Genomic DNA, 27,456 nt, shown 5'->3' with positions numbered 1-27,456 from the left:
GAAGTATTCAGGGAATTCAGGGCTCTGTAATCTGCCCATTAGACTCCTATAAAGAAGCCCACTGTGATGGCAGCTGGTGACACGATGCCCTGTGTAACAATGCCCTCTATAATGTCCTCACTCATCTTTAAACTCTTACACTTATCCCCCCAGAGTTTTATCTTCCATTATCTTCCATCTTTCTAATTTCTGGTTTCATAAGTTTCCTACAGAGCATAAAACATCAAGGCACTGGACCCACAGGTCCAGAAACCTAAACACTGAAGCAAGCAGACTCTTAGAAAGCAGTAAACCAGCTGGGCACTGGTGGCTCAGGCCTGTAATCCTAGCTACTCAGGAGGCTGTGGTTCAAAGTCAATCCAAGCAGGAAAGTCAGTGGGACTCCAATACACTACTCAGAAGAAGCTGGAAATGGCACTGTGGCTCAAGTGCTACAGTGCTAACCTTGAACACAAAGAGGTTTAGGGATAGCACCCAGGCCCTGAGTTCAAGCCCCAGGACTAGAAAAAAAGCAATAAATCCAGATAGAGAACAGTTTTGAACCACAGAACTCCCCAGCTCCTACACACAAAATAGAAGGCCATACTGTGTCTTCAACTCTGCTGAGGATTTACTAGCAATGGCTAATTCAGAACAAGAGAACATGTGGATGATAACTTTTTCTGATCAATGAAATTGACCCTCTAGAGCACATGAAACAGAATTATTTTTATATCAAGGGGAAGTGACACAAACAACAGGCCACTGGCAAAGTGGAGTGTGTGGATTCACCAGGTCTATCACCAGCGTTTTCAGAGGTTTTGAGTATGTCACACAGAGGAAGAGGGAGGGTCAACATACAGCTGGTCCTACTGCTCTCTCCGGTACAGGTGAGGCAAACCAAGGAATCCTTACCTGCATCGTGTACAGGGCCTGCAGCTTCTCCACCTGTAAGAAGGAGCCAAGGACAGGTTAGGCTGGTGTCCAGAGCTGGACCTGTTAGACTGCCTGGCCCCTCACACTGGTTGCCCTGCACACAAGGGTGCTGTGGGTTGGGGGGAAGAACACCGGGTTTCTGAGGAGCCCTCACTGCACATGGCATCAACAATGGTGAGAGACTTCTACGGGTCCTCTGACTGCTCCAGCTTCAGGCGCTTACCAAGTCCACATCAGGTATTTGATCCTTAATTAGGTTCTAGAACGTGAGATAAAGCTGAGCGGCATCATGCTGGACAAACACTGGTTAGAAAGAAGTAACAGCACAGTAGTGAGGGCGCTGGAGACGTCCCAGGACCAGATGCCCTGGCTGCACCAACACTCACCACTTTACTTTTACTCTCTCCCCAACTCTGCCAAAGGTCAGTATGTACTGCCTATGAGCATGTCAGGACACGAAAAGTATTCTTGGTCCTGAATTGGACAGTTCCTCTTAAACTTATGACACCAGAGTGGAACAGGGCTCAAAGTCTTCAACCCATCCGCTCTATGTACTTCAAAGGATCTGTTAAACTGGCAGCCTAGATGGAAAGGGAAAATCCTGCCACAGAATAGCCAGAGCAGGAACTGGGTCACCTGCAGGATCCAGGAGAGGCAGAGCACGTTCTGACATGCCAGCTGTGTTCTCAGACACCACCAGCAGCACCAGCAGCTGCCCGGCAGGCCCAGGGTGGACACACTGGGTTCCAGGAGGACAGACCACCTCCGGGGATGTCTACTGCACAGATCCAGCCACACCTCACCCCAGGAGCTGCCCTCGCTCCCTGACCACAGGACACTGCACCTGGGGCACGCCCAGTCACGCCAGAACTCTGAAAGGACCCAGAGATGACAACACCGCAGCTAAAATCTTGCTGATAGAGCCAACATGCATTCATTCTAAGAAAAAAAAATTTTTAAGACTGGTTCTTCAGGCTGATCTCAGGCCCGGGCACTGGCCCTGGGGTTTTTGGTCAAGGCTAGTACTCTACAACTGCAGCTACAGCCCCATTTCCAGGCTCTTTTTGGTAGTTAATTGGAGCTAAGAATCTCATGGACTCTCTTACCCGGCTGATTTCAATGGTGATCCTAACATCTCAAGCTCCCAAGTAGCTAGAATTACAGGCGTGAGCCACAGGCGTCTGACTTTCTTTTTAATGTTTTACCCTTTATCCCTTTTTAAAATTGTCATTCTCTGTAGTTTTTCTTTTCACTTTACCTGTCTTACACTTACAAAGCATTCTACTATACATTTATTCTACAGTCTTTTTTTCCTTCTTTATCCCTAGCTTTTCTTGTCCTAGCAATTCTTATTTTGTGTATGTGTGTGTGAGAGAGAGAGGCATGGGACTTGAACTCCGGGCCTGGGCACTGTCCCTGAGCTCTTAGGCTCAAAGCTAGTGCTCTACCACTTGAGCCACAGCCCCACTTCCAGTTTTCTGGTGGTTAATTGGAAGTAAGAGTTCCATGGACTTTCATGCCTGGACTGGCTTTGAGTAGTGATCCTCAGATCTCAGCCTCCTGAGTACCTAGAATTACAGGCATGAGCCACTGGCACCCAGTCATCTTTTATTCTTCCAGTCTCCTGCTGTATTATATAAGAACATCAGTTCTCACATACCACTGAACTCTACTTATTGTAAATATTTGGTCAGTTATTGAATCAATGAGATTGTTAGTACTAAGTTATATCCCTAAGCCAGTGTAAAAAATGGATTATCAGGGCCGGGAGTTTGGCCTAGAGGTAGAGTGCTCACCTAGCATACACGAAGACCTGGGTTTGATTTCTTGGTACCACATATACAGAAAAAGCTGAAAATGGTGCTGAGGCTCAAGTGATAGAGCTCTAGCCTTGAGAAAGTCCAAGGACAGTGCCCAGGCCCTGAGCTCAAGCCCAGGACTGGCAAAAAAATGATTATCAACCCAGATAATACCCATTTCTGTCAGAATACAAATTTTCAATGGAAATTTTTCAGACAACCAAAATCCAAAAGTACAAATTGAGTTTAAATGAGTAAATCTCTTTTTCTTGAACTCAGGGCCTGGACATTCACTGTCTTTGAGCCTTTGTTCCAAGGCTAGCCCTCTACACTGGAGCCACAGCACCACTTACAGCTTCTTCTGAGTAGTTTATTGGAGATAGGTGTCTCATTGGGACTTTTCTGCCTGGGCTGGCTTTGATCCGTGATCCTCAGATCTCAGCCTCCTGAGTAGGTAAGATTGCAGGCGTGAGCCACAGGCACACAGCTGAGCAAATCTTAACATAGGAACACAGCAGGTATGAAAAGACATGACACCTCAAAAAAGTCAACAGTCACACACAAAGGATCAGAATCACAGTGAACTAGAGGAGGACTGAATCACTGACCTGAAGTGATGATAGAATGAGCTATGAGAATTGACCATTCTCAATGAAATCAGAGAATACTGCCCATCTGAACCTTCTCTCCTCCTCCATCTCCTCTCCCCTCAGCTGCCCCTCCTCCCTCCTCTCCCTCACTCTCTTCTTCTCCCCCTACCTTTCCTCTACCTCCCACAATTTCTCTCTGGCTTCCACCCTCTTTAGATAAGCAGACAGGAGCCACTGCTTAGAGGAGATCTTACATGGCCCATTGTATCTCTGCAGACAGTATGCAAGCTCCACGGGTCGCACTGCTTTCTGCCAGCTGTCCTGCATCTTCTCTAGCAGTAAAAGCAGCTGGAACAGGACGCTTCTCTCTTGCTCTTCTGCTCCTTTGGGCACTGCTATCCTGTCAAGGAAGAACAGCCAGGATCCTCTGCACCCCCACCATTCTCCTTGTGAGGGGAACATTACATTTCTTGGAAAAAATTTCCATCTCCAGGCTATGCCCCTCCCGTGAATTACATCTGACAGAGGATGGGGCACCTTAGGTAACTAAGGTCAAGAAATGCGCCATGAGGGCTGTGCAGAGAATCCCCCAGCTCCATAGTCACATTACAGTGAAGGGTAACATGCGTGCTCAAGGATAGAACAGAGGGGTGGATAAACTGTGTACTCAAGAGTAAAATAGGACCAGCAGAGTGGGAACAAGCAGAGGGGGACAGGGACAGTGTGAAGGAGGGCAAGTCCAGGCAAACTGGTTCCTGTGCATGTATGAAAAGAGAGTAAGGGGGCCGGGAGTTTGGCCTAGTGGTTAAAGTGCTTGCCTAGCATACACGAAGACCCGGGTTCGATTCCTCGGTACCACATACATAGAAAAAATCCAGAAGTGGTGCTGAGGCTCAAGTGGTAGAGCTCTAGCCTTGAGAAAGTCCAAGAAAAGAGAGTAAGAAAGCCTGCTATTGTTTAAAATGAGGGAGGGCATAAGAAAAGGAATAAAAGAGGTAAATCTGACCAAAGTATATCATGATGGTAATGCCATAATGATATCTTTTTGTACAATGAAAATATACTAATAAAAAGGTTGAAATGGCTGGGCACGTGGCTCACGCCTGTAATACTAGCTATTCAGGAGGCTGAGATCTGAGAATCAAGGTTCAAAGCCAGCCCGGGCACAAAAGGACCTGAGCCTCAAGGGGGCGGTAGCCTTGAGCTGAAGAGCTCTGAGATAACACCCAGGCCAAGTTCAAGCCCTATGACCCAGGGGGGAAAAAAAGGTTAAAATGAGAAGAAAATAAATTAACTCATTATTTATTAATATTTGTCTTGAATATCCAGTTCTTTACAATGACTTGGAGGTTTTTTTTTCTTTTTCCAGTCCTGAGTCTTGAACTCAGGGCCTGAGCACTGTCCACTGTCCTTCGGCTTTCTCAAGAGCCACAGCACCACTTTCGGCATTTTCTATGTAAAAAGTGAGTTTCAGTTTGCTACTTTCCCTCACAGAAACTACCGTACTTCAGCCAAAGTTTTAAGCTAATGTTCCCTAAGGAATATGGAAGTCGAAGTCTTTCCAAACTTGGCCCCATTTAAAGCCTATCTGGAAGCCTTCCAGACTAACATCAATTTTGTCAGAGTATATTTACCATGGCGAGAGGAAATCACCACAGAAAGGAATTCTGCAGGTGAGCACATCACACGCTGTGCGTTTCCATGTATGCTTCTATCACAATGACAACTTTAAGAATCACTTTTATACTTTTTTAGCATTTTCCTGCAGTTCTGTAGCTCTCTTATCAATCTGAATGTTATGTAGTTGATATATTTACCAAAATGGTGAGGATTTAACACTCATCTTAACACTTCTAAACCCCTTGTGGTAATTTCATGCAAACCAGCCAACATCCCACAACCTTACAACTTTTCAGTCTCAGAAACGAGGGTAGAATTGTTATTATCAGCCACTTACCTAAGATGAAGAAGGAAAAAGAAAAAAGAGTGACTAAACAAAGAAGGGTGAAAGGCAGAGGGAATAATAAGGAAACATGAAAGGAAAGAAAAAGTTAGAAAAGGAAGAACTAACTTAGTAACTATAACTATTTCCATGAGATCAATTTAAATAACATAAAGAGTTTCAATATGAATGAACGTAGAGGATGTATGCTATCTCCCATGATTAACAGAAATGAAAGCAGCTGTCTCCTGTGCCTCTTTAAAGCTAGTCTTATCAATTGGGAGTGTGGGTCAATGAATAATGACAAATAGCATTGCTCAGACCAAGGAAACAATTGTTTTTCAGAAATAAACTCTGGGAAAATTCGTAAGTAAGTGCATACTATACTTATTGCTAGAACTAACATAAGCATTCTACCTTTAGTTTCTAAAGTTTGTAGTACACTTTGGTTCAATTCAGTCTGCTCCTACATAACCCTCATGTTTCATGAGAGGAGTTCCCTGTTTTCAGGGAAAATAGAATGGCTATGGTAAAAAATAGAATGGCTCCAAATACATTTGCCCGTATTCACTATTTGTTGCTGATTCTCTCTAAAACAGGTGGAATCAAGACTTAGAAAAAATTTTGATGGAGAACATTTACTGCTGACAAGTTAAATCTAACTACCCATTTTTACACCATTCTGTGTTGGTCAGATAAGTAAAACCACTGACTTTTCTTTCTACGCTGAAATACTTCCCTTTCCTAGCCATGAGGCACAAAATCCAAACGTGAGAAACACTGAATTTGGGATGTGGACAGTGCTGGTGTGGTAGAGCCTGGAGGACAAACATCGATGTACAGTTACTTTAAATTCCAGGCTTATTCTGAAATGCTAAGGTCTCCGCGTGGTTTAGTTCCCACTTATTGGACCCTAAACATCAAGTTCTTGCTTCTGTTCCAGGCCTTCCAGTTCACCACCTGCGTTCTCTTCCCATCCCACTAGAACACAGTGTCAGGCATGGAGGGAGGAAACCGGTCTGTGGTGTCTGAGTTTGTTTTTCAGGGACTTTGTGCCTCCAGGGAGCTGCAGCTCTTCCTCCTCCTGCCGCTCTCTGCCCTCTACCTGCTGACTGTTGTGGGGAATCTCTTCGTGGTGCTGCTGATCCTCGCTGACCACCATCTCCACTCGCCCATGTACTTCCTGCTAGCTAACCTCTCCTTTGTGGACTTCTGCCTCTCCTCGGTCACCACGCCTAAGCTGACCACAGACCTCCTCCAGGAGAACAAGACCATTTCCTTCGGGGGCTGCATGATCCAGATCCTGGGTGTGCATTTCTTTGGAGGGGCTGAGATGGTGCTTCTTGTGACGATGGGTTATGACCGTTACGTGGCCATCTGCAAGCCTCTCCATTACTCCAGCATCATGGACAGGAAAAAGTGCATCTGGCTGGTTTTGATAGGATGGATCATTGGCTTTGGGCATGCCGTGAGTCAACTGATCATGATTTTGGGATTACCCTTCTGTGGATCCAAAATAGTGGATAGCTTTTTCTGTGACATTCCTTTAGTGTTGAAATTAGCCTGCATGGATACAGATACTTTGGGAATACTGATAAATGCTGACAGTGGTGTTTTAGCCACAACTTGTTTCGTGCTGGTGATGATCTCCTACGCTCATATCTTGCTTAGTGTCTTCCTTCATTCTCAAGATGCTGCAGCCAAGGCGCTCTCTACCTGCACCTCCCACGTCATAGTGGTGGTCCTGTTCTTTGGACCGTGTATCTTCATCTATCTGTGGCCAGTCAGCATTACTTGGGTGGACAAGTTTCTTGCTGTGTTTTATACGGTAATGACACCTCTTTTGAATCCTGCCATTTATACACTAAGAAATAAAGAGATTAAAAATGCCAGTAAAAGGCTGATGAATAAGTATGTTATTTCAAGAAATACTTGCTAGATTTCTAGTGATCAGAAAATTCACTGTATGCAACACAGCTTAACCACATATTCTACCTGCAAATTAAATCTCATATAGGACTCATTACTTTCTATGAGCTATGAGTGTCTACACATAGGTGTTTACATCCTTTTCATTATGAAAATACACTCTAAAACCCTATGCTTACATACTTGCCATGGGAATTACACTAAACATTACTATTGTTTTTACAGATTACAAGATGCTATAAAATCTATAAAAACAATAATTGTCACATTTCATTAAGCACTGTCTATGCTCCCTGTCTATGTGTCTATACTGTCTATATGTGTCTGTATGTGTCTATGTACTGTCTGTATGTCTATATTGTAGAAAGCATTTTACATAGCAAACTATGTATACTACTACATGTATAATACTATATGCTTTATGTATAATAAAAACATAATGTATTTTATATGATATGAATTATAAAATCACTCTGAATCATTTTTAAAAAGCATATATCTAACTGGGTGCTGGTGGCTCACACCTACAATCCTAGCAACTCAGGAGGCTGAGAGCTGAGGATCACGGTTCAAAACCAGCCCAGCCATGAAAGTCTGTGAGACTCGTATCTCCAATTAACCTCCAGAAAACCGGAGGTGGTGGTGTGGCTCGCGTTGTAGAGGACTAGGTTTGAGCTGAAGAGCTCAGGGACAGCACCCAGGTCCACTGGGCAAGCTCCACAATCAACACATATACACACAAAAAAAGTAGACCCATTCCTAAAGAATTCCAAGATTTATGACCATTTTGAACTTAATAGTAAAATATCATTATCTGTTTTGAACTATTATGAAATATCATCAACCTATTGACACTAGAAAAAGAGATTCTACAGCAAAAGTCCTCACTACAGTAATTTTTAAGTATAGAAGATAACCATTAATGTACTTTTTGGAGGTACTGGTTATAATCTAAATGGAAGACCCTGGACACTGTCAGAGAATAGAGTCAAAGCTATCAGTAAATTATAATGTGGTAGAGATGGCCTTAAACATTCATCAAACTGGCTTCTAACCAATTAAACTTAATATAATAAATATATATGTAGGGCCGGGAGTTTGGCCTAGTGGTTAAAGTGCTTGCCTAGCATGCATGAAGAACCAGGTTCTATTCCTCGGTACCACATACATAGAAAAAAGCCGGAAGTGGTGCTGAGGCTCAAGTGGTAGAGCTCTAGCCTTGAGAAAGTCCAAGGACAGTGCTCAGGCCCTGAGCTCAAGCCCAGGACTGGCAAAAAAAGAAGAAATATATATGTAGACACTTGACTAAGAAACTTTTGAACTTTATATGTATCTTTTTTCCAACTTCTGAAAAAATGACATTATAAAGTAGTTGCTAAAGCATGTACTAGGTATTAAATTTTAAATTGATGTGCTAAAAGAATGTTTCATAATAAACATCTATGCTAGAAATTCCAAATAGAAAAATGTGTAAGTTTTAATGTATTGAGACTCACATGGAATGTTTTACCTTAAGTATTTCTTTAATTTTAAGTAAGAAAAAGTGCACTGTGGTTGATACATTCTCATTCATTACTCCATATTGTAAAATACAGCATATTGTATGAACATTACATAGGAGCACGTTTCCTCTCATTACAAGAATAAAATGTTAGTACCTAAAAAGGCTGTGTTCTTCTGTGTTCTGGGCAGATCCTAGGCCTGGAGATCTAAGCGCTTAGCAGTCACCTTTTACATTGACATAAATCAAATGCTGACCTAGACTGCCTATGAGGTTCCTCTTTGTAATATTTCTCTATCTCAACCTTCATTGAATCACTGAATTAATGTTCCTTCTTTTAAATTCCTAGCTTAGTATACGAGTGTAGTCATAGGAATGGTTAGACGAAAGTGTAGGGCAGGAAGACTCAATCTGTCCTCACAGAGACCAGATGTCAAAACATCACTACTTCATGCTTGACGACGTCATGATTTTCATAAGAAACATAAAAGTATTTATTTTGCTATGTAAAATTTCTTTAGAATTGTATATTTTTTAAATATAATCTTGCTGTTATTATAAGAGGGGTTTTACAGAGGGGTTGCCATTTCATAAGTCAGGTAATGGATACATTTCTTTTTTGAACAATGTCAGCCCTTCCTTTACCTTCCACAAAATTCCCCCTCCTGTCCCTGTCCACAACTTTGTTCATTTTCCAGGTAGTGCATAAAAGATTAAATTCTTATGCCTGAGTGTGTTTATTAATATAATAAAGTAAGAAAAGAGGGAATATGGCCAAACGCACCAAGAAGGTTGGCATCGTCAGTAAATACAGCACCCACTATGGTGCTTCACTCTGGAAGAAGGTGAAAAAAAATTGAAATCAGCCAGCATGCCACGTATACCTGCTCCTTCTGTGGCAACACCAAGATGAAGAGGCGACCTGTGGACATCTGGCACTGTGGTTCCTGCATAAAAGCAGTGGCTGGTGAAGCCTGAACCTACAACACCACTTCTGCCGTCACAGTCAAGTCTGCTATTAGAAAACTGAAGGAATTAAAAGACCAGTAGAAGCTCTGCCATCTGAGATATCCCTAGCTTACAATAAATGGGTTAATTTATATAAAAAATAAGAAAAGAAAGAAAAATGTCAATATGGCTTGTTTGCTCAAATTAACTGTGATGAGAATGAATCATTCTCTCTAAATGAGATTCTTTGAACCCAATGAGAGGGAAGAATTGACTAATTCCACTAAGACTATAAATACACATCTTAGATTCCAATGTAAAAATAATTTCAGATTTTCTATAGACCAATAAAAATTTGGACAACATAAAGACTGTGTCGAAAACTCTTGAAATGAGTAAAAATGTTCATAAACAACCAATTAATCTCATAATCAGTAAAAAATAGAAGTACACTAAGATTTTCAATCTTCTGGATGAGAACCATCCATAAATTGTCTCATAATACAAAACTCCACCAAATACTTAAGTTTATAATAGAGCTTTTTGATGACACTCATGTGTTCTTGTTCGTTTTTTTAGGAGATTCTCTTCAGCCTCAAAAGTTGGTCCCTCAATCGTCTCATTGCTAGCTTCATGTCTTTGTTCCTCAGTGTGTAAATGGCAGGGTTCAGGATGGGTGTAATCATGAAATCCAGAATTGCAAGAAACTTATCCACTGGTACTGTAGGAAATGGCCACAGGTAAACAAAGATGCATGGTCCAAAGAACAAAACCACCACCGAGATGTGAGCTGAAAGAGTAGAGAGGGCCTTGTGCAATCCACTGGAAGAGCGTTTCCAGACAGTGAAGAGTATGAAGGTATAGGAGATAAGCAGTAAGAAGAAAGTGCCAATGGAAATTAACCCACTGTTAGCAGTAACCAAGAATTCCATTCTGTAAGTATCTATGCAGGCCAGTTTAATAAACCAAGGAAGATCACAATAAAAACTATCTATCTCATTAGGGCCACAGAAAGGCAAATGTACAACAAAAGCTAACTGGATCACGGAGTGAATGACTCCAATAGCCCAAACCCCAGACAGAAGCAAAGCACACATCCGTGGGCTCATGATGCGCAGGTAGTGAAGTGGTTTGCAAATGGCCACATATCTGTCCAAGCCCATCACCACGAGCAGCACCATCTCAGATCCCCCCAGGACATGCAGGAGAAAGATCTGTAGGACACAAGCCTGGAATGAAATGGCACTGTGACCAGAGTACAAGTCAGAAATCATTCTGGGGACTGTTAGGGTGGACAAGCATAGGTCAGTGAAGGAGAGGTTTCCTAACAGAAAGTACATGGGAGAGTGAAGGTGGAGGTCCAGAGTCACCGTAAGCACAACAGCGAGATTGCCAAGGACGATGGTCACATAAAACACTGCAGAGAAGGCAAGGAGGAAACGCTGCATTGGTCTGTAGGTAGAAATTCCAAGAAATATAAATTCTGATACTTCAGAGTAATTTCTTTCACACATTGGATGTTTTGTCTTTACCTAAAATATCCAAGCAAAACAGGAAGACAATAATCAGAAGTAGATATTGAACGGTTGAGTTCTTTCAGAATAAATCTTCATGAACTACAATAAGGGATTTTGATAACCCTATTCAATTACTTATCCTTCCAAATATTATTCTTCATCAACATCTACTATATGCCATGTATCTTGTCAACTTCTAAAGTAAAACTTAGGTTGGTTTGGGGAGATTCAGATGACAATTATTCCTCTAGACATCTTGTAATGCAGACAAGATCTACCCAATTTGAACAAAACTTGAACTCAGTCCCAGTTCTCATTTCAGCAGTGGCTCTTAGACTTCCTTGCTGGTATGGGCTACTTCTAAAAAGCCAGCCATCCAAGCTTTGAATGTTCTGTACAAAGACTAAACCAGGGCCATCACATTAAGATAACAAGCAAGTGGGGTTAAAGTAAATGGAAGCAGATTCTCATGCCCAAAACTGTTCTTATCAGAAATACACTAGAAAACTATCAATAATCTTAAGCTGTTGTACTGCAATTGGTAGAGCACCAGCCATGAGTATAAAAGGTAAAGCAAGAGCAGGTCCTAAGCACCAGCATGCACAAAGAATAGAGAGAAGGGGTTAGAGTTGAGTTTGAAGTAATCTACTAAAGAAATTTAATAAATCAATACACACTTGATGCTTTAAACACAGATGTTCACACAAGAGATAAAACTTTGGAAAGTATAATGTGCAATTTGTTATATAGAACTAGAAATCAGTATTATGGAAAAATATGAATGAAATGTATTAAATAAAAGTGGAAGGGAACATATATGAAAGCCTTTATATTCAAAATCTGTATAACTAGTTAATACTTTATGATAATATTTATGTCTTAGTATATATGGACATATTTATTAGTTTATAGCACATAAACGTTTTGTTTCAGAAGTTCCAAAAATGTCAAATAGCAATTTTGATAGTGTCTGATGTAATTTAAATTTTCTTCTGACTTCATTTTCTAAATTATCTTTGAGTAAGCAAGCCAAATTATCAACTGTCCTAGGCTATTTTGCAACTACGGTTCACAGTCTGCTTTGGTGCCTTTACTTTTATATGATGTAACTCCATGTAGAGAACTCTGTGTCTATTACCATTCTCCTCGCTTGTCTGGCCCACATTTCTAACAACCACTCCTCTGTCATCACTGCTTTGTCTCCATATCTAGCTAGGGCTCCACGTGGGAGCAACTTTGCACTGCCTTGCACACTCCGCAAAATGAACTGGCGGGAACGCCATGGATGCACTGCAGTCAGAAATAGACTTGAGTGCTGAAAACTGGGCAGGAAGGGGCCGGGGTTTGGCCTAGTGATAGAGTGCTCGCCTAGAATGCATGAAGACTGGAGTTCGATTCCTCGGTACCACACACATAGCAAAAACCCAGAAGTGGTGCTGAGGCTCAAGTGGTAAAGCTCTAGCCTTGAGAAAGTCCAAGGACAGTGCTCAGGCCCTGAGCTCAAGCCCAGGACTGGAAAAAAAAGATACTTTGTGTAAACAAGGTTGTACATTGTGTCTCCAGCTCCAGTCTGGATTAGATAGCTGTCCTCTAAACCCCCATATCATACTCAACCAGTCTATGTACATTTATAAATATTAATCAGTCCCGTGGTCCAAAAGCCTTCAAGAGCAGCAAGTATCAATCTTGGCCCACAGGAATAGTGGTGCATTTGCCGGTGTGGTGGCTCGTGCCTGAATCCTAGCTACCCAAGAGGCTGAGATCTGAAGATCAAGGTTCAAAGCCAGCACGGCACAAAAGGACCTGAGACTCTTATCTCCAATTAACCTCTAGAAAATGGTAAATGGGGCTTGGCTCAAGGGTAGGGGGGCAGCCTTGAGTTGAAGAGCTCAGGGACAGGGTGAAGGAAGGAAGGAAGGAAGGAAGGGAGGGAGGGAGGGAGGGAGGGAGGGAAGAGAGACAGAGAGAGAGAAGGAAAGAAGAAAGAAAGAAAGAAAGAAAGAAAGAAAGAAAGAAAGAAAGAAAGAGAGAGAGAGAGAGAGAGAGAGAGAGAAAGAAAGAAAGAAAGAAAGAAAGAAAGAAAGAAAGAAAGAAAGAAAGAAAGAAAATGAGAAAAGAAATAGAGAGAGGTACATTTGAGAGATTAAAATTGAAATTACTGCTCTGGAAATGATCATATGCTTATGGCTGATTAGAGAAAAGTAACTAAATGAAAATTTCCAAGGACCTTGATGTTACTAAGGAAATATAAATATGTCCATACATTACCTGAAAATCAAGAAAAAAATCAATGATAATCCTAAATTACTGTAAGAAAGACAGTAAAAGTGAACGTTCAATAAGTGCTTTTGAAATTAAAAATACAAACCTGAGGGTATTAATGTTGTGGAATATGTACTATATATTGCCTACAAATAAAAGCAACTGATAATTCCAGTAGGCTATTGACTTTACTTGCCCCATCCCAACTCACCTGTCCAAAAAGGGAAGAAGCACACCAGAAACCCAAATCACTGTTTCCATTGTTGCTGGATCTTTCAAGAAGTGCTCCAGTTTGATGCTGTGTGTTTTGTGTGTCTCACAATGGCTCCAGCTAACAACAGCACTGGGTAATCAATCACTTATTGGCTAAGGTTCTGAATCCCAAGACCATTTACCTTGGGAATTCTACCGTATATGTATTTATTTGTTTAGGTATCAGTCCTCAGGATTGAACTCAGCATGTGGGTGCTATCCCTTTGAATCCCTGTGGCACTAAAAGGAAAAAGTAATTGCACTTTTGCTAAAGTAGTAAACAGAAAGTAAATTATATCTAATAATACATACCAGCATAATATTGAGGAATATCAAATCTATATCTGTTTAATTTATAGATCAAATATCACTAGATCAGGACCAATGGAAAGAGTTAGGCATTAACACACATAAATTAAGTACCAAAAGTCTTGGAATTTATTTCATATGCAGACATTCCATTTGCTTTGTAATCAGTGGCTCCACTTAACTTTGAATAGTCTTGATATTCACATAGAAATTCAATTATCTGTCATGTATGGCTTCATTTCTTGAACTACATTCTGTTTTAGGGGTCTTAAAGCTATCCCAATACCAGTGCACACTATTTTACTGTTGTAAGTTTGGAAAATGGAGTGGTATACCCAAATCTGTTCTTCACTTGTTTTAGTCAAAGTTAAACTTATTCATCTTTTTTGGAGGGGCGGGGGCAGTGCTGGGGCTTCAACTCAGAGCCTGGGTGCAGACCCTCCCTGAGCTCAAGGCTAGTTAGTGCTCTGCCACTAGAGCCACAGTGCCAGTTACAGCTTTTTTGAGTACTTTGTTGGAGATAAGAGTCTCATTGGAACTTTTCTGCCCGGGCTGGCTTCAAAGAGTGATCGATCCTCAGATCTTAGCCTCCTGAGTAGCTAGAATTACAGGCCTGCGCCTCCAGCACCTGGCTAACCATATTTATCTTTAAGTTTTAATATATAGAATATTTAAATGAACATTAAAACTGTTCTACCAGCTTTCCTCGAACTATTTAATATTTTAATATGTACTGTATATGTATATATATAGTTTATCTTTATTGTAAAGTTGATGAACAGGGGAGTTATAGTTACATAAGTAAGGTAATGAGTACATTTCTTTTTAAACACTGTTACCCCTCTCTCATTTTCTCCTGGTTACCACTCCCTACTCCCCTCTCTCGCATTGTATAGTTCATTTCCAGCATAAAATCTAGTAGATATCATTGCTGTATTAGCTCATCCTTTGTTCTGTGGGTTCTGTGATTCCCTTTCCCTTCCTTAGATCACATAAACTTATGCATATATTTTTACTGATTTTTCATTAAAACTATTTTAGAAATCGTATATTTATGAAGAAAAAAGAGTAATCAATGCACAAACATGTCCACACATTCTAGACACAACTTTTTGTATTATCATGATATGCACAAGGCAACTGTCAGTGACCCTGGAAGAATAACACTTGATTTCTCCTTGAGCTAAGTGTGCTCAGGTACTTGCTGCGGTCACATGAAGCTGGGAGAGGGGAGCACACCAGCAGGCCTCTACAGGTCAGGCAAGGTCGCAGTCCATCTCTGATTTCCCCCGGGCTGGGGATGCCCCCGGAAGCACTGGGTACTGATATAAACCACTGATATAAACCACGTTGAAGCATACACTGAGTTACAAAACAAAAATTATAAGATCAAAATAAGATCAAGATTTCCTGTAAACAACATGATTACAGAATTTTAATTTATATGTTTGAAATGAAATCACATGGGTATAACATCTGATTGTACATGGTCTAGAAATTTTATATCATATGCTTCCCAGCAAGTAAGGAATCATTTTGGAAATCAATGCAACAGTTAGGCTGTATCCATATATTGAAAAACAAATAGAAAATTAGTGAACACATATTGATATATTTGGAAAATACACAGCCCTCTTTTAGAGACCTCAATGCAATATTGAGAAATAATTAAACAATACAATGTTATCAACTGCATGAAAACAAAAGTGTGATACATCCCTGGGTTATACACTACATAACATATTCACAGATACAGGATCCATAGATGCAAAGGCCCATTGCTTTTCCCTATATTAGCAAGGAATATGTGGAGTTCGAAATACTTTTTTTTGCCAGGTGGAGGGATTGAATTCAGGACCTGAGCACTGTTCTTGGGCTTTCTCAAGGCTAGAGCTTTACCGTTGAGCCACAACATCATTGCCAGCTTTTTTCTATGTATGTGGTGCCTAGGAATCGAACCCGGGTCTTTGTGCATGCTAGGCAAACACTCTACCACTAAGCCAAACTCCCGGCCAGTTCAAAATATTTTTAAACGCATGCTTTGTAAGTACTTTCATAATAATATTCTTAAAGTACTTGGTATGATCTAACAGATGAGGTTTAAGACATTATGATAAAAACTATTCAATTCTGATAAAAGAGAAATCAGTAAACAGAGGTTTTCATATTCATAGCAGAGAAGGGTTGGTCGTGTCAGGCATTCATTCTCCTCAACTTGATCTATATATTCAATACAGCTACAAACCACTACTAAGTTATCTTGTGAATCGTAACTGGATCTAAAGTTTAAATGGAAAGGAAATATTACTTTATCTTGATTTAGATTTTTATTCTCATGCTTGCTTAGTGTCAATCTTCTGCCTTTTTCCATTAAATATTATGGTGGCTATTATATGTACATTTACTATTTATGGGAATAGCAATAGAATGTTGAACCCCTGTCATATTAGTGCTTACGCAAACAACCTTAACATTGAGAAAGGACAGGTGAAGAGAACATTCAATATTTGCTAAAAATTCATCTATTTTATTGTTTTATTCAAGCAAAATTATGCTGTGTTCATATATAATTTAATATAGTCATGCACTACAATGGATTTTTCATTATCTTTATATCACTTAATGAATGCACAAAATTTTATTGAAGTGTTAATTTTAGAATTCTACTTAAGAAATGCCTTTGATAAGACATACATGTGTCTCTGAATCACAGGATGACTGTCACTATATATAATATAATTTATATTATATATTTATTCTTATTTATTCATACATAATTTATATCATATCCTAGTTCAATCAGATGAAATGCTTGGTATAGAACAAATAGAAGTGTATGGTATGCTTCTAATGAACACAGGGAAATGTGTTTTAAGTATCACTTTGCTATTTTTAACAGTGTTATTGTATTTTATTAGAGTAACTTGAATGTAGCTTTGATTAGTTTTATCACATAAGGACAACATTCTGGGAAAGCAAAGAGCTAAGGGATGCCCCAAGAGAATGATAAAGAAACTCTTTCCAAGTTTTGGCTCTACTTAAAACACAGCTAAAACGTCTCTCCATCCAGAAGGTATCCAGTACAATATTCCACACTGAGGAAGACATGTTTTCTCTAAATTCTATTAATGCAGAAAACAAATTAGATTACATGTCAAGGTATAATCTAGAGCAAACTAAAGCAGCTAAGAAAGGTCTTGGTTCCTCCAGGTAAGATGACAAATTATCTGATTCTGGGATGTTCACTTTTTATTACACATACCAATATGATCATGTTTTCTACAACATTTTCCGTATTGATCTTAGAGTTCTGAAGGTGTTATTTAGTTAATATGCTTAACAAAGACATTACAATTTTTCTCCCAGTATGTACTTAAGACTTCAGAATTCCTTGGAGCAGTTTCAGAAAATAACAATGAGTAATGTTCTATATTCAGACAAGTTTCCAAACTCTCAACATGGAGAAAATTGGCTTTCATAAACCATCTGACCTGGCCTAATATATTCAACTTACTTTTAAGTTTTGTCTCTTCTGCCATTTAATTAAAGTATTTTATAAATACCCAGTTATTGACATTATGGAGTGAAATATATTCTACACTGATAACAAAAAAAAGCCCACTCAATTATTTTAAAGGTAGCTTGAACCATCATTGGTCATTTATTTAAATTTGTGTGTGTGTGTGTGTGTGTGTGTGTGTGTGTGTGTGTGTGTTCTCTATACGGTCTGAAGTATTCATGTCTCATTTTATATTTTAAAATAATATTTATTTATTTACATATAAGGTAATATTTTCCACCTAATTGGTCAGTTTCTGAGCCAGACAATTGGTACTTTCTGAAAAATTCTTGTTGCATTACATTCTTATGAAGAACATTACTTAATTTAATCTCATTTACTTGTTGCTCCTTGTTAATCCTTACTATTAGAAACCGTAAAGTCATTGTGTTCCATGTACAATTGAAGAATTGACTATAATATTGTGCCCCTGGGAAAGGTATGTGATACACAAACAAGTGTGCCACAAGATGTCCACATTGGGTATAAGTGAGAATTGTAAAGATAGGCATTAATACACTAGAACGGATTACATGATTATGAGTTCAGTTTTGATGGGCTAACCTGAAGCTGGGGGTGGGATTTTTATCTGTATATATAACACCCAACTTTAAACATATTATATTGGAGTCCAAGAATAACACTGTAGATTTGTAGCTCAGTAAAGAGGTATAATTTTTTTTGCCAGGCCTAGGGCTTGAATTCGGGGCCTGAGCACTGTCCTTGGGCTTTCTCAAGGTGAGAGCTCTACCACTTGAGCCACAGCACCACTTCTGGTGTTTTCTATATGTGTGGAATCAAACCTGGGTCTTTGTGCATGCTAGGCAAGCACTCTACCACTAGGCCAAACTCACGGCCAAAGAGATACAATTTAAAATGGAACACCTGATATAGTGAATTAAACAAATGTGTGGGTGTTTAGAGACATTTCAGTACACTTCAATAGTCTTCAATGATTCTTTTTATCTAGAGCTCCAAAACATAGCATACAAAAGCAAACATGGACAAATCATATTGCATCCATTACAGTGCATCTATGCAGAAAAAAATACTTGTTTTACATGGAGTAGAAACATAAAGCAGTGCGTGCTTTGGCAGCTCAGATGCCAACATGGGAAAGATAGAGACCAGCATGGCCCTGCAGAAGGGTGACATGCAAATTCAGGAAGTGCTCCATATTTTCACACACTGGAGAAGAGTAGACAGTGCATAATTTTTCTTAAGTAAAACTTGCCAGAACTGGTTTAAAAAACACATAAAGAATCTGAAAAGAAAAAAATACATTTTTACTTATTTTACTCAGAGTAAAAACTATGTGATATTGATTGATATCAATAATATAGGTCACTTTAAATTCCCAACCTCCTGCAGAAATAAACAATCAAACAAAAAACTAGCAAAGCAGATGAACAAATCTTTCCAAAGGAAGAATACAAATAATCTAATCAGGCCTTCAGGAAAATATAATAACAATACTATGCAATAGTATCTCATTCCTCCTATTAGAACATGTATTATCAAAAAAAAAAAAAGAAATGACAAATGCTAGCCAAGAAATGAAGAAAAGAGTTATATATACTTCTGGTAGAAATTTAAACTAAAACTAAGAAAGTAATTGGGGGGAATGGAATGGAGAATCTTAAAAAAATACTAAAAATAGAATTATCATATATTCCACGTACAAGGCTCTGGATGTACACACACACACACACACACACACACACACACACACACACACAAAATGTAGTCATCATACCAAAGACACAGTTTCATGTCCATGTTTATTGCTATCATGTATAGCAATCATATACAACAAAAAGTGAAGGCCTTGTGTTAAATAAATCAGTCTGCATGTAGAAAGAAAAGTACCTAAAAATTTAAATTAGAAAGGCCAACAACACATACTAGTAATTAAGAAAGTTTGGGAGAGGCCAAGACAGAAGCTGGAATAAAACAGCTCCTTTGCAAATATGCACTGAAATATCATAATATACTCCATTAAGTACATATATATGTCAAACATAAAATTTTCTATTTTTGTTTTGTAAAAATATAGATGAAAAGTTTAATATTTTAAATCTTCATTTTATCAATGAAAACAGAAATTCAGTATAGAGTGCAAATTACTCTATAAGCATACAAAATACTTTCACATGAGACTATTACATTCAGAAAATATCTAGGAAAGAGGTCTAAGATTATATTCGTAAATACTTGCAAGGAAAAAGAAACAATAAAGTGTTATGGCATAAAATGAAAGACAACATTTTCTCCTATCTAATAAATACGTGATTTTCATTCTTCTCCTATGCTCTCTTCATTCTTTTCCTGTATTCTCTTCTCTACAATTTGTATTTTTCATTTATCATTTTCTCAGCCAATTCAATATTAGTCAACTCAATTATAAACTTGACTTTTCATCATGTGTTATACTCAGGTGGTCTGAAACCAGCTCTCCTGCCCAGGAATGGATGGACTAAATGACTCTGTGGTTTCTGAGTTTGTGCTGCTGGGTCTCTCTGATGCCTGGGAAGCTAGAATTTTCCTCACGTTGACATTCTCCTTGCTCTACTCAGGCATTGTTCTGGGAAATCTCTTCATTGTGTTTTTAGTCATTGCTGACTGTCACTTACACTCTCCTATGTATTTCCTGCTGGCCAACCTGTCCTTGAATGATGTATGGGTTTCTTCCACCACAATTCCCAAGATGATCTCAGACCTTTTAAAAGAACACAGAATAATTTCTTTCCAAAGCTGTATGACACAGATATGCTTCATCCACCTCATGGGAGGAGTGGAGATGGTATTGCTCGTAGCCATGGCATTTGACAGATACACAGCAATCTGTAAGCCTCTTCACTACTTGAACATTATGAGCCCTCAAATGTGTGTTTCATTTGTGGTCCTGGGCTGGGTCGCAGGACTGATCCACGCCATGTCTCAGTTTTCCTTTGTGATAAACTTGCCTTTTTGTGGTCCTAACAAAATCGACAGCTTTTATTGTGACTTCCCACGGATTATAAAACTTGCTTGCACAGATGACACGAGGTTTGAGTTTGTGGTCGCTGCCAACAGTGGCTTCATGAGCATGGGCGCCTTCTTCCTGCTGCTGCTGTCCTACACCTTCATTTTGGGCACTGTGTGGAAGCGGTCTGCGGGGGACTTATCCAAGGCCCTGGTGACTCTGTCAGCTCACGTCACTGTAGTAGTTCTCTTCTTCACCCCGTGCATATTTCTCTATGCATGGCCCTTCCCGACATCATCCATTGACAAATACCTGTTTATTGCTGACTTTGCTGTCACCCCTGCCTTAAATCCTGTCATCTACACATTAAGAAACAAAGACATAAAGGTAGCAGTTCACAGACTGAGCAAACAGGCTCACTTCGACAGATTTTGCTGACAAGATCTGGTGTGGGAGCTCTCATTGTCCGGTTACTGAGTGTCTTACCACTTACCAAACACAACTGAATATGCATCTGTCCCCCTGCACTGAGGCCTACCCTGCTCTCAGGCATCCACTTATTACTATTCTCATTTTCCATGGAAAATGAAAATCTATTTTCTTGTTTTTGGAATATAAACCTAAAATTGAGTTGCATGCTCTAACATGATTTTTGAAAGGGTATAATAAGTTTTGCTATCAATCTCCAAACCTGCATTGTTGACTAATAGGAACCATCAAATCAAATGGCTATACATTTAGGACAAGAAGCTGTACTTGGTTTGGTTTCCTTAAAAAGTACACTGAAAATTAACTTTGTGGCAGTCTTATTTAGAAGTGGTTTTTAAGACATTACTTGAAGAATGATAATAGGAAAAATATGTCTCTGTGGCCACCTGTAGGAGCCTTGTATAGAATTTAGAATTATCTTATTGAAGGACAAGGCGCATCTAGAGTTTTTCAAAATTGTCAAAGATGTATGAATTTCTTGCCACATCTAAACTGTCTCAAGAAGAAAAACATGTGTGTTTATTTTAAGAAGTATGTCTAAGTCCAGGCAGTGGCTCACAGCTGTAATCCTAGCTACTCAGGTAATGGAGATCTGAATATCACGGTCTGAAGCTGGCCCAGGCAGAGACTCCATCACCATTTGGCAACCCAAATAAATAACAATAAGCCGGAAATGGGGCTGTGGCTCAAACAGCAATGAAGCTCCAGGCCAGTGCCCAGGCCCTGAGTTCAAGACCCATGATGGCAACAACAAAAACAACAACATGTTATCCAAATTGTCAAGTAGATTATGTTCTAGTCCCACTAGCATCAATGAGAATAAAAGTAAACTTGAAAATGAAATTTTACAAGAAAATCATAGCCGTAAGTGCCATAGGTTATCTCCAATAAATAAACCAAACAATGAATCTCAAGCTCCTAGAAAAATGAGTAAAAGTCAAATAAAAGAAATCAATGAAAAGAAATAGCATCAGGAATATGTAATAGACACTTAAAGAGCAACACACAGAATAAAATAAACTATTAATTGGAAAGCAAAAGGACTAAAAATCTTCTGACCAAACTAACACAGATAGAGATAGAGACAGATACAGAAAGAGAGTGAAATAACCCAAATTAATAAACATGGATATCACAATAATATGAATGAAATTCAAAGGGTCATTAGAGATATTTCAAAAATTTGTATTCTAATACATAGAGTTTTAAGAGAAATAGTTACATTTTCTGACAAAATTGAAAAAGAACACACGAACCAACTAAACAGATCTATACAAAGTAATTATATTGAATCAGGAATAAAGTCTTCCATCAAAGAAAAGGCAATAACCACATAGATTTACTGCTGAATTCTACTATATTCAAAAAAGAACAAACACCAGTGTTCCTCAAGTGTCTTTTCATTCTGTGAAGCCAGGATTACCAGATACCAAAACTAGATGAAGACACGCCAATGAGAAAAAAAATTATAGGCCAGTTGTCTCAATGAACATAGATGCAAACATTCTTGAAATCATATTTGTAAACCAAATTCAAACACACATTAAACACACAGAGGCATGCTCACAATCCTACCTACTCAGGAGACTGAGATCTGAGGATTGTAGTTCAAAGCCAGCCTGGGCAGGAAAGTCCATGAGTCTCTCATCTCCAATTAAGCACCAAAACTTCAGAAGTGAAGCTATCACTCAACTTGTATAGCACTAGTCTTAAGCAAAAAGGCTCAGAGATATCACCCAGGTCCTATGTTTAAGCCCAAGAATCATCAAAAAAAAATACAACAGATAGCTATACATCCTACACAGCATTGCTGAAATTAGCCAATCTATGGAATCAGCCTAGGTGCCCACCAACTGATGAGCAGATAAAGAAAACACATAGTGGAATATTATTCAGCCATAAAGAAGAATGCAATTATGTTATCTTTAAGAAAATGAATAGAAGTACAGATCATCATAGTCAGCAAAATAAGTCCACCTCATAAAGATAAATACACGTTTTCCACTCATATGTGGAACGCAGACCTAAAGTAATACAATAATAATTAAATCATAAAACATGATTGTAAAAGAGAAACTTGTTGGAAGGAACCAGCCGAATGGCTGAAGGGGGAAACAGAGGGTGATGAATGTAAATGTAATTTAAAACAGCGAAAAGAGCCAGGTACAGTGGCTCACGCCTGTCATCCTAGCTACCTACTCAGGAGGCTGAGATCTGAGGATCAAGGTTCAAAGCCCGTCAAGGCACAAAAGGACTTGAGACTCCTGTCTCCGATTACCCTCTAGAAAATGGGAAGTGGGGCCTGGCTCAAGGGTAGGTGAGCTGAAAAGCTCAGAGACACTGCCCAGGCCCAGAGTTCAAGCCCCTTGAACCCCGACCCCCAAAAAACCAGCATAAAGAAGCTCACTAAAAACAGAGAGGGGGGGAGGAAGGGAGGGAGGGAGAGAGAAAGAAAGAGAAAAATAAGGAAGGAAGGAAGGAAGGAAGGAAGGAAGGAAGGAAGGAAGGAAGGAAGGAAAGAAGGAAGGAAGGAAGGAAGGAAGGAAAGAAGGAGAGAAAGGGTAATCATGGTTATATTAAGTGTGTATATGAAAATGTCACAGTGGGAAACTTTGGTACAATTAGTTACCAAGCCTAAAAAATGAAATATAGCTTTAGAAATGAAATGCCTGACTTTCCTAAAGGAAGTTGTATCACAGACATTTGTAATAATTTAAATCCAGTCTCATATTGCAAACTTAATATAGTCCACCATTTGTAACAGAAAAAACATCACCCTTACAAAACTTTGTGTTGATCTCCGGGAACTTCATAAACAGCTTTTGGTTGGTTTTGTGATTATCTATTTTTACCATCTTTTCATACAGTCCCTGGAAATTCAACTCATTCTATACAATGTATATAGGCACAGTATATGTGCCTGCAGACATGCACATACTCTGAATTAAAAGACTGTAATGCCATTGGAGACACTGGTGGATGTGGAGATGTTGGGCTAAATGACATGAGCTACACACATAGGAGGAAAGGATGCATTCTCTCACTTAAATCAGCAGATTTAAGTGGCTAAAGCTGAATGAATGGACTCAGAGTAGGGTTCTGGTAAGCAGGACCGGGCTGGCTAAGCATGCAGAGAGAAGCAGGTCAATATCATACCCCAGAAATCCCCCTGCGCGGTCACAGTGGCCGCACTTCTTTTTTAAGGTGCCATATTCCTCCATTACACGTTGGTACCACATTTCATTCTTTGGCTCATCTCTTCGTGACTACTAAAGAGTCTCCATATCTTCGTTACTGTGAAGATGGTTCAAATACATGAGAGAGCGTGTGTAGGTATCTTTTTAAAATTCTGATTCCATTTGCTGTCTATTGATACCCCGTGGTGTGGTTTCCAGGTATTAGGTGAATTATAGTTTAATTTTAAAGGACTTTCTGTATTTTTTCATAACTACCATTTCAGCTCATCGTATGACCAATGTGCAAGGGCTCTAGCTTCCCCACGTCTGGATCAGTAATTGCTATTTTTGTGTCTTAATGATCTTATCATCCATATTCACTTGTACTTCACTAGGCTAACGTGAACACAGTGCTGAAAAGGGTGAAGCATTACAGGAAGCCTTCAGTTCGGAGCATTTTATTTCTTTGTGGCATGTGTATTTGTGTGCTTAGTCAAAGGGGTTCGCCGTGGTATTCCACACATGCACAGGCAGCATTGCAATCAGATCAGTCACTTCAGTTTGTCTTTTTCCCATCTCCTCTACCTCCTCCTATTCAATAGCGTGCATGGACTTTCATTCTGTTAACCTCATTAACAGATGTGATATATTTCAGATAATGTTTTCATCTAAGGCTCCCCAAGGAATGTGAAAGAGAGTCTTTCCAAACTTGGCTACTTAAATACATTACCTGGAAAGTTTCCAGTTTGGTCTCTGCTTTTCCACAGTATATATACCATCGTGAGTCTATTGTTGCTCACATCACAAAAGTAAGTCATATTTTACTCCAGATTTGAGGCAGAATTTAAAGACTTATCTTCCAGGAAAGATTGGGTTTCAAACTGAATTCTGGAAGTAAGTACAACACAAACTATATCTTGGTTGTTTACTTTTTATTACATCCACTATTTAAGATTATTTAGAGATTTTCATTTGGTTTTTTGTATATTTGTTTATTTGTGTTTGTGCAGCTTCTGAGGCTTCATATCAGGGCCTGAACACTGCCCCTTAGCATTTTTGCTCAGGGCTGGCCCTCTACCAGTTAAGCCACAGCTCCACTTTCAGCCTTTTGGTGGTTAATTGAAGATGAGTCCTATGGACTTTCCTGCCTTAGCTAGCTTCAAAACTCAATCTCAGATCTCAGTCTATACAGTAGCTAGGATTACATGAGCAAACCGTGGATGCCTGACAAAGTTTAGTTTTTGTTTTCTAATTATTTTTAATTCTTTATCTGCCTTACAGTTTTGAATATGCAATTTAGTTGTTATGCTTACCAAAACTGTGGAATTTTGACAACCTTATTCCTCAGACTCTAAACACCATGTAGCAGTGGTACCCAAGCATCAGCCAATGTCCTATAACATTTAACTTTCCAGTCCCACAGAGGAGGGAAGTATGGTTTTTATCAGACAGTTCACCTACCCTAATATTTCCCATTTTGCTGTTGGCTTCAATGTGGGAAATGCATAAAAATGCAATCATTAACATTTATACTCCAATTTGAAAACAAATAATGAAATTAAATTTATGTTGGTAAAAACTAATTTTTGTTCCTTTTATTGATCATTTAAATTTATTTACATTTTTACTTTTCTTCATAGATGTAAAAGGTCTTATTTCACAAACATTCATTGTATTAGTCTTATCAAAATAGAGATCCTGATCAAATTAGTTCCAGCATAAGAAATACATTGAAATCTTGGGAGTTGGGCCACCTCCATTTATATTTAAGTCTGTCATTTCCTAACTGTATGACTTGGGAAAATTAAAGTTTCACATTTACAAATAGTTTAAAAATGCTGTGGTTAGTAATATATACTATTTTTAAGTTGTTAACATAGAATTGCTATATAATGTCTGATACTAGTTCAGGTTTATACCTCGCAGTTTCTTGTATGAAATTTTACAAAGACAAAATAGATGGACTTAAGATGAAGAATGAAAGAGGAAAAAGAAATGTGTATCAAGTAAGAATAAAAGGAGGGATATAAATGAAGGAAACATGGAAGGGAAAAGTTAGAAACACATTTATAACTCTCCTAGCAGAGGATCACAATAGCTCAAAACCTAGGTACATAAGGTCATACCGGATGGGACTAAATGAAAGGATCTCTAGGATATGGAAACAAGAGCTTTATTTTGTGTGACTGTTGTTCTTAATGTACTATGTTATTTCTCTTCTTTTTTTTGTCCTTTGGTTAATCCCACATTGTTACTGTATCTGACTTTGTTACCTGTTATATTGTATATGTTTATTTATTTGAAGCAGGAAAGGAAAGAGGGGAAAACAAGATGATTGGGAAGGGATAGAGGGAGGGAAAATGGGGACAAAAACCATGAGAAGGGGTATCAATGTGTAAGAAGTCATGCACCTACTATCTGGTGAATGTAACTATACATTACTCCAGCAACAACAACAAAACATTTTAGGTTAGAGGCAAAGAGAGGGAGGAAATAAGAAAATAAGAACAATAGAAATCTTCTGATTTAAAAAAATGTAAGTATTTCCTTGGTATATTATATATACATTTATTTGTTTATTTGAATCAGGGAAGGGAAGGGGGAAAACAAAATGATGAGACACAATTTTAAAAAAGGATGATGAGACAAAGGACAAAGGATGAACCAATGTAACAGTGATATTCACAAAACAATATGTTGGAAATTAACTTTACAGCTTGGGAGGGGTGGGAGAAGGGAAAGTGGGAGAGGAGCAGGGGAAGGGTTAACAACGTTCAAAAAGTGATGTATTTACTACCTTATGAATGTAACTATAACCCCTCCATACATTACCCTGATAATAAAATAAAACAGAACAATGTATTTCTGTGAGACTCATGTAAGTAATACATAGATGAGTTGGAGAATGAGCATAAAATTTTTGTTATCTCTGTGACTGCAAATAATGAAGGCAGCTATCTTATGCTTCCCTAGACACAGGGGTTGTACAGGTTAAAACAAGGTGAGCTGATACCTAATAATGAGTAGTATTGCCCAGGCCAAGGGATGAATGGTTTACAAAAAAAACATTTACATGAGAAAATTCATGAAGTAAATGTTGTATTCTTGTTAGAAATGTGTCTGTAACATAAGCATTCTATTTCTAATCATTTCATGAACAGTTTTTGCAGCTTGTAATAAACTTTGGTTCAGTTGTCTGTTCATGCATAGCCCTTAGTAATAGATTTATTCCAAGAAGTGTGTGATTACATTGGTCATGTGTCGTTAAATGATTTCTGTTTTCACTCCGGTGAAAATAAAAAG

General features: G+C 38.9%; 3 protein-coding genes and 2 pseudogenes across 3 annotated transcripts; 4 read left to right on the top strand and 1 right to left on the bottom strand.

Annotated features, from left to right (window-relative positions):
• The first annotated feature begins 6,243 nt into the window (after positions 1–6,243).
• On the top strand, positions 6,244–7,185 carry LOC150046717 (olfactory receptor 4K14-like). The gene has a single exon (XM_090357788.1). It carries the CDS (start codon positions 6,247–6,249, stop codon positions 7,183–7,185), a length of 939 nt encoding a protein of 312 aa, XP_090213914.1. The 5' UTR covers positions 6,244–6,246.
• A 2,261-nt stretch (positions 7,186–9,446) lies between these two features.
• LOC150046716 (large ribosomal subunit protein eL43 pseudogene) lies at positions 9,447–9,726 on the top strand (annotated as a pseudogene).
• A 473-nt stretch (positions 9,727–10,199) lies between these two features.
• LOC150046715 (olfactory receptor 4F15-like) lies at positions 10,200–11,138 on the bottom strand. The gene has a single exon (XM_090357787.1). It carries the CDS (start codon positions 11,136–11,138, stop codon positions 10,200–10,202), a length of 939 nt encoding a protein of 312 aa, XP_090213913.1.
• A 7,471-nt stretch (positions 11,139–18,609) lies between these two features.
• Positions 18,610–18,706, top strand: LOC150046714 (U6 spliceosomal RNA; annotated as a pseudogene).
• A 1,284-nt stretch (positions 18,707–19,990) lies between these two features.
• LOC150046713 (olfactory receptor 4F15-like) lies at positions 19,991–20,926 on the top strand. The gene has a single exon (XM_090357785.1). The coding sequence runs from the start codon at positions 19,991–19,993 to the stop codon at positions 20,924–20,926; it is 936 nt and encodes a 311-aa protein (XP_090213911.1).
• Positions 20,927–27,456: the final 6,530 nt, after the last annotated feature.

Source organism: Megascapheus bottae, chromosome 25 (genome assembly GCF_031878675.1).
Source record: "Megascapheus bottae isolate mThoBot1 chromosome 25, mThoBot2.hap1, whole genome shotgun sequence".
NCBI classification, from domain to species: Eukaryota; Metazoa; Chordata; class Mammalia; order Rodentia; family Geomyidae; genus Megascapheus; species Megascapheus bottae.
Note: the sequence above shows the minus strand (reverse complement) of the source record. Positions and strands in the feature narration are given on the sequence as shown.

What these genes read in the sequence shown, in the direction of transcription:
- LOC150046717 (XM_090357788.1), top strand. Translation starts at nt 6,247, where the DNA reads ATGGAGGGAGGAAACCGGTCTGTGGTGTCTGAGTTTGTTTTTCAGGGA.
- LOC150046713 (XM_090357785.1), top strand. Translation starts at nt 19,991, where the DNA reads ATGGATGGACTAAATGACTCTGTGGTTTCTGAGTTTGTGCTGCTGGGT.
- LOC150046715 (XM_090357787.1), bottom strand. Translation starts at nt 11,138, where the DNA reads ATGTGTGAAAGAAATTACTCTGAAGTATCAGAATTTATATTTCTTGGA.